Raw genomic sequence first — 12,282 nt, 5'->3', positions numbered from 1 at the left:
ACGTTTTTTAAAACCTTAAACTCACAAAATAACATTTTATATATAAATATACCCTTATGTAGACAAGAAAACGTTCTGATAGCATGCTTTAACATGCTGATAGATTATTTAACTTGGCCACACTTCTCTAACACTGTACATAGCAAAGCTTTTTGATTTCATTTAGCATTAGTACAAAATAAACAGCTTAAAATGTCCATTAGAGACAACGAAGGCTGCATAGTATGGTTAAAAACTAAGTCAATGGTTTACAAAGTCTTCAATGGTATAAGCTACTAGTAAACAACAGCACACTACAGTATGTATGTTTGTTTATTAGTATTTTAACGTCATGTTTTACACTTTGGTTACATTCATGACAGGAACGGTAGTTATAACTCATTACACAAGATTCATCAGTTCACAATTTTAATATCAAACACAGTCACGGACAATTTAGTGTCTCCAATTCACCTCACTTGCACGTCTTTGGACTGTGGGAGGAAACCGGAGCACCCGGAGGAAACCCACACAGACACAATGAGAACATGCAAACTCCGCACAGAAAGGACCCAGACCGCCCCACCTGGGGATCGAACCCAGGACCTTCTTGCTGTGAGGCGACGGTGCTACCCACCACTACAGTTTATGCAATACAAAAAGTAAAAGTGTAGTTGAGTAAATTGAATGCTATAGCTATGCTAGGTGAGAAATGCCCTCCATTTACCATTTTTACTTTCACTTGGGTAAATTATGAAACACAAACATTTACTCTTGCTGTTAAATGAACAGTTGAAAAGAATTCAGTTGTTGAAGAAGCACATTAGCATCTCTATACACGTTTACATTTGTTCATGGACCCAAAAAAGTGGCAACTTGGCGATAATGGGGCTTGAACCAGCAACCTTCTGCTCACTAGTCCAGTACCTCAACTCATCACTACCACTATTGTACAACAATGTTATTACCACCCCCTCGAAGTGCTTCGTTCTGACTTTAACTTGTTTGTACAACCGTGTAAATAACATACATACAAGATTGTCATACTTGAATGTAAAACCTTAAATTCTGTCTTACTTATAGGACAGAATGACGATGCAGTACGTAATGAGAATGCTGCACAGCTCCTGAATCTTAGGAACTTGGGTTCAAACGTTTTTGCTCACATCCATCTTTCAGTCACAGAAAAGAACAGGAGCAGAAACCACTGAATCAAAGCAAGACTATAATGGAATATATATTTTTAACAGTATGTTTGAAGCGGTCAGATTTCTTGGATGTCAAATATCAACTATCAGCACTCTGGTGTTGCAGCGGTCTAACTTGGTAGCCCACTACCACCACCAAGACTTGGATTTAAGGCTTAGAAACACAGGACAGGACTGGCCATGTCGAAGGAGGAACGGTAATCAGTAATCAACTCCTGGTGTCTGGTGAAAGCCCTGGCACACACAGTAGAGAAATACAACAAGCACAGCATGGTCCTCCGTATGTGTTTGGTCTCTTTGCAAGAATTCGCGACAGATCGTTGTACCAGTCAGGTGTCTTGCAAGCAACAAGGGAACTGGATATGCCCAAATTGAATGAAAACCAAACCAAAAAACAATCACACACACACACGATTCATTATATTGGTTTATTAAGAAAAATGTCCTTTTAACATGGACGTTATAAAAAAGTGCAAATGTTCTTAGCAGTAAATTTCCCAGAAACAGTGGGTTTCAACACATGCAGGACAATAACAAGACACTATAGATCAACTGGAATGTTAACATGGACAATAGAGAAAGTCTGACAGAATAATACACAACGAGAAACATGGAGAAGCTTACAGCAGATGATCTGAAAGGTCCAGTGTACGCTGGTCCGACACAAGAATAGTGTAAAAGAACGTAACAACGTAGCTTATTATGAACTGGAGATTCAATGGAACTGTTTAAATGTCCATTTTTATGTGACTCAAAGTGCCTTCCAGTCTATGGGGTTCTTCCCTGATTTCTTTAGCAGCTCATTGGTCTTTGAGAAATGCTTGCATCCAAAGAAGCCACGGTGGGCAGACAGTGGTGAAGGGTGAACCGCCTGAAGCACATGGTGTCGTTTCTGCAAGACAACAAACCAATTAGTATATACGCTGTATCGCAGCTTAATTGGATACACCATATTGCCAAAAGAATGTGGACTTCATTTATAGTTAGTGGGTTTGTCTAATCAGCTTCACCCCTTGCAAGCAAGCATACAGTCATGAAAATGTGTCTTTCCTAAAGGTTTGGTAGTCCACATCTTGTCTATAAATAAAAAAAATAAAACAAACAATCTTTGAAACCCACTCTGTCGATCGCGGCTCCCTTCTTCTGAGCATACGCGCCCCACAGCATGAACACCAGGCCCTCCAGGTTCGTGCTGAGCCAGTTCACCACGGCGTCTGTGAACATCTCCCATCCTTTGTCTTTGTGAGAGTTGGCTTGATGCGCCCGTACAGTCAGCACTGCGTTCAGCAACAGAACACCTGCAAGGTCATGCGGAAGGTATGTTAGGAAAATAATGGCTTGATAATGGCAAATAATGATTGAAAAACAATGTCATTCGTCTCAGGTCAGGATACAGGAAAGATGTTAACTCAAAAGCATCCACGGCTGTGTACAAACTCACATTCTATAATAAATACAGTAATAATGACAAATTAGTTCCCAACAGTTGATGCTGTTACAATTTTCAATTACATTTAGTGTGTAGTCGAACACCCAGCAACTAAATGTATTGTATTTTTAAACGCAAGCCAAGAATATTCATGTTAACGCAGCCTTAATCAGAAAAACAAAACAGGAAAAGAAAGTGGCCACCTTGTTTTGCCCATCCTGTCAGATCCCCATGGCCAGGATGCTGAAAGCCTTCGACATCGGCCTCCAGTTCTTTATACATGTTCACCAAGCTGCAAACGCAATAAAATACAGTACATGGCATTGTGTGTGTGCACAAATTTAAAGTAGACAAACTGTAAAGATGTGCATATTCAAAAGACTAAAAACCTAAAAGTCGATTGGCGCAAAGTCACCACTGCGCAGGTACCCGAGTTCCAGTCTCGGGATTAAGAAAAGAAAGGTTACCTTGGAGGAGGAGGAACAGGCCTCTGCACGCTGAAACACAAGCCATGAGCCTGATTCGGGCCGTGGTAAGGATCCTGGCCGAGAACCACAACCTTCACCTATAAAAACAAAGAGAGATGAAGTAAAATTACCTTTTGGAAATCTCCTGTTCGATCCAGCTAGTGGCGCTGACAAGTAAACAGCATATTCTCTTGGATCATCTGCTGGCTGGTTGATGGTGCCTGCACAGAGTGTGTAAACCTGCCTCACGCAGGTGAAAAGAAGCGGTCAGCTAATGCACACCTGTCAGAGGGGGCGTGTCTTAAGTACAGCCCTCGTCAGGCCAGGGTATTGGGTAATTGGCTTTAGACTAGACTAGAAGAAAAATGCAGAAATAGAATTTAAAATAAATAAAGCATTCGTGAGCTCAGGGACTAGATCTGGAATAAACAGCCTGGCTCACGGTCAAGGTTCCAGTGAATCCCAAAAATGCCTTTCCCCAACTGTTGACACAAAGTTGGGAGCGTATAATTTATTAGATATATTTTTTGGTTTTAATACACATGTAGGAAAAGTAGAAAGTGAAACTTGTGTGCTGTTGTAACTCACATCTTGAATCTCACACATCTGGGTCCAGGTGAGAACCTGCTGAGGCGGCGGGTACACCGTGTGCTTTCGTCTCTCTTCATCAACAAAGTTCATCAGCTGAGGAAATAAACGTTATTTGACGGTGGAGGAAACGATCAAGGAAACATTAGACGCGCCAGAGCAAACTAAAGTGAATTATTACCGATTTAAAGTAAGGTTTTTCAAACTCGGCCCCCAGCGCTGTTCTCCAGCTCACCCCGACTCCTGCAGGCTCTGTGCGGGAGGACAGGCGCTCCAACGCGGCCGCTTTGTTCCTGGCGATCCGGTCGAGCTGCTCGGGACTCAGACTCACACACTCCGGATCCTTTTTTAGTCTTTTGACCTGAGAAGAAATCTTGGTGTATTTAGTGGAATTCACGCATCGATTTTGGAGAAGAAAGCAGCTCGGTCTGCGCAGGAAGGGCAAAACTGCCATTGCAACATGTCCACACCCTGTCCCCGAGTTTAATTTAAAGGTAAACGAAACTAATTTATTAATACGTTTACGATATTTGCTAGAGAAAACTTTGTTTAGTGTGGAAATCCAGAAATAATGCGAATTAGCTTGCTAGGCGCTGAAACATGTGCTTTGTTTACATGTGACGTAGCCATTAGTGGCCATTCTTTCCGGATCTTTTTAGTGAGTCGTGTTGCTGAGTCGATTCTTCAGCTACCACATGACTTTTCCTTCATGGCTTTGGGTTTGCACGAATTAGTCTTGTGCAAAGTTTTGCACACCCTTGGTCAAATCTCAGGAAAATACCAGTCATGCTCATTTTAATGCATGATTACGGTTTATTTGCAAGATTTAGCAAAGACGTGCAAAATCACGTTTAATATTTTCATAATTATATTATAAAAGTTTGACTTTTCTTGTTAATGTAAACAGAATTTCATTTCCTAGCAAAGCATCATAAAAACCAAGAGACAAAACAAAATGTGCTGTAAAATACCCACCATGTAATATTGCTGTTGTGTGGAATCATAAAATAGATTTCTCTGGCTTTTTGGGGATGCAAATGTTAATGGTAGAAGCAATACTTTTTTTATTATATGTTTATTATTATAATGCAATGTTTATTATTATATTTATTTTCATTATTTTATTTTTATTGATTGAAAAAAAATCTGTTCTGCAAGTCGACTCCCATTTCACACGTAAACGACACTGTTCAAAGAGTCGACTCACTTCACACGTAAACGACACTGTTCAAAGAGCCGACTCGCACTTCACACATAAACGATTCTGTTCAAAGAGTCGACTCGTTCACCAAACACGTTTTACTTCCTGTACAACTCCCGGCAAAATACTGTACATGAATTTACTAAATGGGAGAAGAATGTAAAAATGCAAGTTTAATACAGGACAAGCAAACGATAAAATATACACAGTAAACAGCACAAAAGTAAATTTCTAAACGACTCACATCACATTCGTCCACCTCTGTCACGTGTTCATCCACACATCTCTTCTTGCTCTTCGGAGAGAAAAATGACTTGATGCTTTTCTGGCCGATCATTTTGAACAGAAAGTGAATTTTAGGACTGAAACTGAAGTGAACTGGCTGTATGAATGTGGATGAATGAACCCTGTGCTGGAGATCAAGGGCTCCCGCCAAATAATGAAGCAGCCAATAGGAGAGCAGCATGGTGCAGCATGGCAAACACGATGGGTGTTTATTAAAGGAGAACCAACCAAGTGTGGCATTTTTATATGTCAGAAAACACCTTTTAATTCCTCAGATTAAAAAACACATTATTTTCCCTCAAATCATTTGCCAAAAAGATGAAAAATGGACCAGTGACATACAGTGTCTATGACATACAGGATCTCTTCAAGGGACTACCTAATGCTGCCTTAATTTCTCAACCCATGACCCGAAATTTAACCAAAAATTTCAAGTGAGTCTTGTTTCTCTAACGGCGTTTTGAGCGATTCAAGACGTCTGAGATAGAATCCTTCTAAAACCAGGATACATTGGTGCATCCTAGGCGGTAAAGTACGCTAGCGCACCAGAGTTGGGGTCTCGAATAAATCGTATCGTATCGAATCTCAGCTCTGCCTTTCCGACTGGGCTGGGTGGCAGCATGAACAACGACTGGCTGTTGTTCAGGGTTAGGGGTAAAAAGTCGAATCATAGGTCCTCATAACTGGTGCGACTGCGTCCCCTGCTGGCTGCTGACTGAAGGAATAATGCTGATGGGGGTGTGTCCCTCCGTACACAGTGCCCGTCGGTGTATGAACTCAACTCGACTCAACTCGATGGTGAAAAATGCAGTCTGTACTGGCTGTACGTGCCGGAGGGGGCGTATGTCAGTTGGGAGGCGTCCTCAGTCAGCGGTGAAGGGTCGAATCAGTATAGAGGACGCAATCAGGGTAACTGGACACGACTAGATTAGGGGAGAAAATTTGGGGGGAAATTAAAAAAAAAAATCTGTTGCATCTTGACAGTCTTGTGTAATAAATTCTCCACCTTTACATCTAGGAATTTATAAGTTATGGTGAGACCAAATTAAGTGCTTTTAGATCTTCTACTAATTTATCTACATTTTAATTTCATGTTGTGACACTAAAATGGATTTACGTTGATCATCAGTAATGCAACATAGTCGTTACCATGTCATTGATTTGTGAATTACTATTACATGTGCTTTAATTAAACAGGTTCCATTATGAACAAGCAAGTAGGTGTAAGTGAGGAACGCCTGGTGTGTGGAAGGCATCCAGAGAGAACTGTAGCCGAGGAGGATGAAGACACAGAGGACGAGGAGTTCTCTCATCCCATCCCATGGCGAAAGATCGAAGGAGAAGGGCTGGACTGTGATTACGGATTACTGTTCTCCAAGGAAGAAGCAGACAGGCTTTTCCTGCAACTAGAACAGGAGGTGGAATACTTCACAGGTACGAAGGGTTGGCTATGAGAAGTGATGGACCCACGGCGTCCTCAACAGTAAAAACTTGTCATATTTTCCTTGTTTTAGGTGAAGAAACGAAGGTGCAGGTGTTCGGGAAGATGCACAGCGTTCCCAGAAAGCAGGCGACTTATGGGGATGAAGGATTGACCTACTCTTTTTCTGGAGTACACCTTGCAGCCAGAGTCTGGACTCCGACCCTGGACTATATTCGTGATGCAGTCACCAAGGCAACAGGGCAAACCTTCAACTTTGTCCTGATAAACAGGTAAAGATCTCATGAAGTTTACAGTTTCTGTTTGCTTTCTCCATCGTCTTTCCCTTGGGCATGATCTGGAAAGACGAGGGCTAGCACGTGTTTCCTCAGAGACATATGCAGCCAAGCAAATGAATCTCTATATACTGAGGCTGTGTGAGCTAGTTAGAATTGTCTAAATAGACTGAAGCAGCTCCTAAAAGGGACGAGTTCTGGAAGCTCATAAACATTAAAGAACCCGTTTGAATTTGTGTCGCTCGGCTGAAGTCACAGATGTCCCTGTTCCGCAGGTATAAAGACGGCCTGGATCACATAGGGGAACACCGAGACGACGAGAGGGAATTGGACCCCGCTTGTCCCATTGCTTCCGTGTCGCTCGGAGCTGCACGCGACTTCATTTTCAGACACAGAGATGCCCGCGGAGGGGCAAACAGACGGCACGTCGAACCTGTGAAATTAGAACTGGCGCACGGAAGTCTCCTTCTCATGAACCCGCCCACCAACACGTACTGGTATCACAGCCTGCCAGTTCGGAAGAAGGTGAGGACGCCGCGCATCAATCTCACGTTCAGGCGAATCGTCAAGGTGCATCGAGGGGGGAAACAGGAGTGATTTTGGATTTCTGAACTCAGCCAATTATTTAAATGTGTAATTAATGAGAAATGTGATGGAACCACATCCCATTTTTCTGAGTGTGCTGCAGGCATCAGTGTCGGTCGGTGAAAACATCTCGTCTTTGCACTTGTCAGATAAGTAAAGGTTCAGCAGAATGAGCAAGTTACAGATTCTTGTTTTTATTGCATTTTAGAAAGTGTCCCAACTTATTTTGAAATGCAGTGCACACATCTGAAAGGAATCAAGTTTGGAGAAGTCCTACAATGTCTGTTGCCAACTTTTTTAGTGTGGGTGAAGTTGGTTTCACAGATTTCTTAGCGTGGGCGTATGAAAGTCAAATATAAGGCGCACCCTATGGTGCAAACACCATTTTCTAAAGATGATAAATGCTGCCAAAATCATGACCTCCCTAGTCACCAGATTTAAACGTCATTTAACCATCTAACTGTGTAGACTGTGAAGTAGACCTGCACACCCATCCATGGGAAAAAAAGAATGAAGGTGAATGATGTAGCACAGGGTCTCCATGGGTAGCACTGTCCTGGGTTCGATTCCCAGGTTAAGCGGTCCATGTCCTATCTGTGTGGAGTCTGCATGTTCTCCCCATGTCCATGTGTTTCATCCAGGAGCTCCGGTTTCCTCCCACAGTCCAAAGACATGCAAGTGAGGTGAAGACTTGAACTGATGAATCCTGTGTAAGCAGTAACTGCCTGTCCTGTCATGAATGGAACCAAAGTGTGTAAAACATGACGTTAAAATCCTAGTAAAATAATAAATAGATAAACGATCCCACCACACAGTACTTCCATGAGAGCATTTAAAAAAGAATCGAGCTGTTTAGAAGGAAAAATGTTCTAAACAAAAAGAAAACGTCAAGCTTATTCAAAGAAAATTCATTTATTTTTTTTATAAAACCCAAAAAAAAACCTACATGTGGAATAAATAAATGAAACAACCATAAATCTGTACACAACATTTCTAAAGCAGAGTGGAATAAAAATGGTCCCAATGAATTACGTTTTCGTCAAAAAGGTGGAAACTTTGGCAAAAAAAGAAACTGGTGCAAAAAAGAAAGAAAGAAATCAAAGTAAAATAACGGCTGTATAAATATATACACATTTTCGCAAGCGGACACATCCGAGTGATTTTTTTTCTCGTTTCTTTAAAAGTCATATCTAGTTAGTGTTTGTACGCCAGCACTGCTGGTCTGCGTATGAGGTATTTGCTCAGCTGTCTAGCTAACCTGCCTGTTCACGTCTAATGAAAATCACTTTCTTGTTTTATTTTCTTTTATTATTTTTATCTCCGGGCTGCCACGAGACGGAGACCTGACGGCAGGCGCTCGCCAGAGAGAGACGGATCCTTGATGAATCGGATGAGTACGATCGGAGAGTCGGAGAACTGCCACTGTGGAAAATAAATTGTTGTAATGATATAATACGTGTTCGGATGGGGGGGTCGAGGGACGTTCGAGGGACGCGTGAGAACGAGGCTGATCGAGCTTCTAGTTATCGCAAGGCACACGGCCGAGCGGGACGTACGCTACGAGCTACAGTCTGTAATCTGGGACTAGCACCACTCACTCCGGACTGTCGGACTAAGCTATTCGACACGGCACGGTACGGCGGCAAAACCAATCGAGTTCAGCGCTGCTTACTTACAGTGTGTTCACCGTCCTGACCAAAATCAAATCATAAACAAAACAAACATGAGAAATACACGGAATGGCCAAAAGTATGTGGACACCTGACACCTGTTTTTGCAGCTATAACAGCCTCACTGTTTAGGAAAGGTGTTAATGAGGTCAGGCACACGTTGATGAAAGGCCTGGCTCGCAACTGGCCACTGGAGATCCTTCACATCAACCTAGACGGACCTTGCTTATGGACCGTGCTTAAAGAGCCCCCTCTGAACTACTGCCCCAAAATGTAAGGAGTGGAATGAATTTTATTTAGAAATGGGCGTGGCTGGAAGGGTCAAGTGGCTGAGAGAAATGACCGAGCGAGCTGTTCTAGGATCAGTGCAATAAAAACTCTGGCGTCTCCAGCTCCGCCCACTTTCTGTACTGAAGAGCGACTGCGAATGATAATAATAAAAAAAAGACATGAGAAATACACTGAATGGCCAAAAGTATGTGGACGCCTGACTCTTTTTGCAGCTATAACAGCCTCACTGTTCAGGAAGGGTGTTAATGAGGGCAGGCACACGTTGATGAAAGGCCTGGCTGGCCACTGGAGATCCTTCACATCAACCTTGCTTATGGACCGCACTAGACCGGAAAGAGCCCTCTCTGAACTACTGCCCCGAGGCTGAGAAGCGGTGTCCAGATACTTTGGTCAAGTGGCTGAGCGTGTCTGTCTAGACTGTGTGAGCTGTTCTAGGATCAGTGCGATAAGAACTCCGGCGTCTCCAGCTCCGCCCACTTTCTGTACTGAAAAGCGACTGCAAATAATAATAATAATGATAATAATAAAATAAACAGAAGCGCTTGTGAGAGTGACGGGAATCAGATGAACCGATACGCTTACAGCTCGTGTCCGGAGTCAGAAGAACTGAAGGAATACAGAGAGATGAAAGGGAGATCACTAGAGTGTAACAGTTGGCAAACACAGACAGTTAGTTGGCTTCTGAAGAGTCCAGTTTGCCTTTCTTGCTAGAAGGAGCACCATCTTCCATATCCTGCCAGAGAAACAACATCAACAAACAATTAAAACAAAGAACGCAGCCGGTAAAAAGCATTTCTTTAGAACTTTTATCTACAAAGAGTCGCAGCGGCTGCAGGAGCTTCACCAGATTCCACTAGTCTGTCGTCTGAGGACCAGGACCAGCTGATAAAACAAGTGCAATCATGTTCGGCTCCTGTCTGCTTCACATGAAAACCCTGTCTGGTCCAGGAATGTGAAGCAAGGAAAGTCGTCCTCATTGTACTTATACACAATATATCCAAAAGTATTTGGACACCTGAACACGAGCTTATTGGAGTGAAAATAGTGACCTCTGTGTGTAATCTTTTCAGTTAGAACAGCCACTCTAATAAGAAGGCTTCTCACAAGACTTGGAATTATGTCTGTGGGAATTTGTGCCCATTCATTCAAAAGGGCATTCTTATGGCTGGGTCAAGAAAGCCTCGATAGATGTTCCAGTTCATTCCAAAGCTGTTCAGTGAGGCTGAGATCAGGACTCCTTCACTTTTTGTACAAGTGCCCTGTGCAACCAAGGTCCTTACACAGCATTAATAACCCCACCCCTTCATTAGTACGGTCTTTCCCACCCAGGTGGCACAGCTTTAATCTGAACCCGAGTCTCTGCAGTAGAGCTCCCTCTCTAGAGCATCTTCTCTTTGTCCATGCACTGACCTTTACACTTTGGTCCGTACTGACAGCAAACAGATGCGTAGAGAAACGGACAGACGGATTTTGTTACCTGAGAAGCTTTGGAGGTGTCTGTAAGATGTTCTTGCTCGCCCTGTGACTTGCTCTCCCTCTTGGCGGTGGTGGACTCTGATGAGGAGTGATTTTGTCCTGCCGTACAAGAAATTTTATCAATAACGTTGTAAAGTAACGGCCATTAGTCGCCCAAAAGTAATGGTTCAGATGCCAACATTAAACTCTATTATTTTCTCATACTTCATTATCCCAATTTGGATGTACTTTATTCCCCTTTAGGATACTCTCTCAGGCTAACACATGCTGCAGGTCTGCAGTGAACTCTTACAGAGACCCCTAACCCTCGCTGAGGCCCACGCTGTATTCCTTCACCGCATGTGCCGGTGCCTCGACCAGACAGCAGTAGTCGGGGTTATCAGGCCTCCTCTCTCGCATACAAGGCCTCGGACCTGCTGGTGGAGGTTTTTTGGTTTCTATGCATGTGTGAATGCAATCTAAAGCTATTTCTATAACAGTACCTACATCCATGCACTACATGAGGTGCGACGTAATGGTGTGTTTAATTATTAGTGCAGCCTGGACTACGAGAGACTGACCCGTCTTACTGTCCTGACCGGACGAAAGCTGTTTGCTGGGAAACTGCTCGCTCTTGGCCTCGCCGCCGTCGCTCTGAGCTGCCGGTTCAGGGGTGGGACTGGTGTTGTTACTGGTCTCCTGCTTTAAGGGGGACGAGTCAGCGATGGAGCTCTGGTTACTGTTGTCATCTAGGAAAAAAAGGACACAATAAGGAGGTCAATTTTGGGCAGTGGGGGCAGCCTAGTGGTGGGTAGAGTCTGGGGCTATCAGGCGTAAAGCTGTGGGTTCTAATCTAGGCTCTGCAATGCGGCCACTGTTGCGCCCTAAAGCAAGGCTCCAAGGGCGCCATACAAGCTGGAATATTATTATTGTTATTATAAGTGACGCTATGACGGCCTTCATGCTTTTGGGAAGGTTTGTGTATGTGGGAATTTGTGCCCATTTGTAAAATCAGGCACTAATGTTAGACTCAAAGGCTTGGCTTACAATCAGCGTTCCAATTCACCCCAAAAAAGGAGTTAAATGCAGCTGAGGTCAGCCACTGCCACTGAAGTGTGCAGGTTACTAATTAGTTCTTACACAACACTCTCATCAAACAGTGTATTCACCGATCTCGTTTTGTCCACAGTGGCACAGGCATGCTGGAAGGGCAAAGTACCCTCCCTACATTTTCCTAAAATAATTCATTTTATACACATAGGTGGGCGAAAACACCCAAACCGAATAATCAGAACAATAATCCACTTACTTTTGTCTATACAGTGTACATATGAAACAAATAGGATGACATGTTTTGAGACTCGGTTGGCATTACCGTGCATGTCCATCATTCCAGGTGAGGAACTAT

At 43.2% G+C, this 12,282-nt stretch overlaps 3 protein-coding genes across 4 annotated transcripts in view; 1 reads left to right on the top strand and 2 right to left on the bottom strand.

Annotated features, from left to right (window-relative positions):
* Nucleotides 1-1,601: 1,601 nt before the first annotated feature.
* unga (uracil DNA glycosylase a) lies at nt 1,602-5,267 on the bottom strand. The gene is made up of 7 exons (XM_063017436.1): nt 5,117-5,267; nt 3,853-4,032; nt 3,672-3,767; nt 3,084-3,181; nt 2,820-2,908; nt 2,307-2,485; nt 1,602-2,079 (listed from the first exon to the last, which is right to left on the bottom strand). The coding sequence occupies exons 1-7, from the start codon at nt 5,207-5,209 to the stop codon at nt 1,939-1,941; spliced, it is 876 nt and encodes a 291-aa protein (XP_062873506.1). The 5' UTR covers nt 5,210-5,267; the 3' UTR covers nt 1,602-1,938.
* Nucleotides 3,697-7,631, top strand: alkbh2 (alkB homolog 2, alpha-ketoglutarate dependent dioxygenase). Its single transcript, XM_063017438.1, has 4 exons — nt 3,697-4,165; nt 6,355-6,591; nt 6,672-6,870; nt 7,149-7,631. Exons 2-4 carry the CDS (start codon nt 6,363-6,365, stop codon nt 7,468-7,470), a joined length of 750 nt encoding a protein of 249 aa, XP_062873508.1. The 5' UTR covers nt 3,697-4,165; nt 6,355-6,362; the 3' UTR covers nt 7,471-7,631.
* A 720-nt stretch (nt 7,632-8,351) lies between these two features.
* Nucleotides 8,352-12,282, bottom strand: part of bcl7a (BAF chromatin remodeling complex subunit BCL7A) — a 9,419-nt gene continuing 5,488 nt past the window's right edge. For both annotated transcript variants that reach the window (XM_063017440.1, XM_063017439.1), the window contains exons 3-6: nt 12,250-12,282; nt 11,456-11,623; nt 10,897-10,994; nt 8,352-10,152 (exon numbers count right to left, since the gene is read on the bottom strand). The exon at nt 12,250-12,282 is cut by the window's right edge and continues 64 nt beyond it. In XM_063017440.1, coding sequence (XP_062873510.1) covers nt 10,090-10,152; nt 10,897-10,994; nt 11,456-11,623; nt 12,250-12,282 — 362 coding nt within the window. In that variant the 3' untranslated portion in view covers nt 8,352-10,089. The remainder of the gene's footprint in view (nt 10,153-10,896; nt 10,995-11,455; nt 11,624-12,249) is intronic.

Source organism: Trichomycterus rosablanca, chromosome 21 (assembly GCF_030014385.1).
Source record: "Trichomycterus rosablanca isolate fTriRos1 chromosome 21, fTriRos1.hap1, whole genome shotgun sequence".
In the NCBI taxonomy this organism is placed as follows: domain Eukaryota; kingdom Metazoa; phylum Chordata; class Actinopteri; order Siluriformes; family Trichomycteridae; genus Trichomycterus; species Trichomycterus rosablanca.
This window is presented reverse-complemented; position numbering and strand designations above follow the sequence as displayed.

Coding starts and splice junctions, on each gene's coding strand:
- unga (XM_063017436.1), bottom strand. CDS start 5,209: ATGATCGGCCAGAAAAGCATCAAGTCATTTTTCTCTCCGAAGAGCAAG. Junction 3,182..3,671: donor AGATGTGTGAGATTCAAGAT/GTGAGTTACAAC, acceptor TTGTTTTTATAG/GTGAAGGTTGTGGTTCTCGG. Junction 2,909..3,083: donor CCTGTTCCTCCTCCTCCAAG/GTAACCTTTCTT, acceptor TTGCGTTTGCAG/CTTGGTGAACATGTATAAAG.
- alkbh2 (XM_063017438.1), top strand. CDS start 6,363: ATGAACAAGCAAGTAGGTGTAAGTGAGGAACGCCTGGTGTGTGGAAGG. Junction 6,592..6,671: donor GGAGGTGGAATACTTCACAG/GTACGAAGGGTT, acceptor TCCTTGTTTTAG/GTGAAGAAACGAAGGTGCAG. Junction 6,871..7,148: donor AACTTTGTCCTGATAAACAG/GTAAAGATCTCA, acceptor CCTGTTCCGCAG/GTATAAAGACGGCCTGGATC.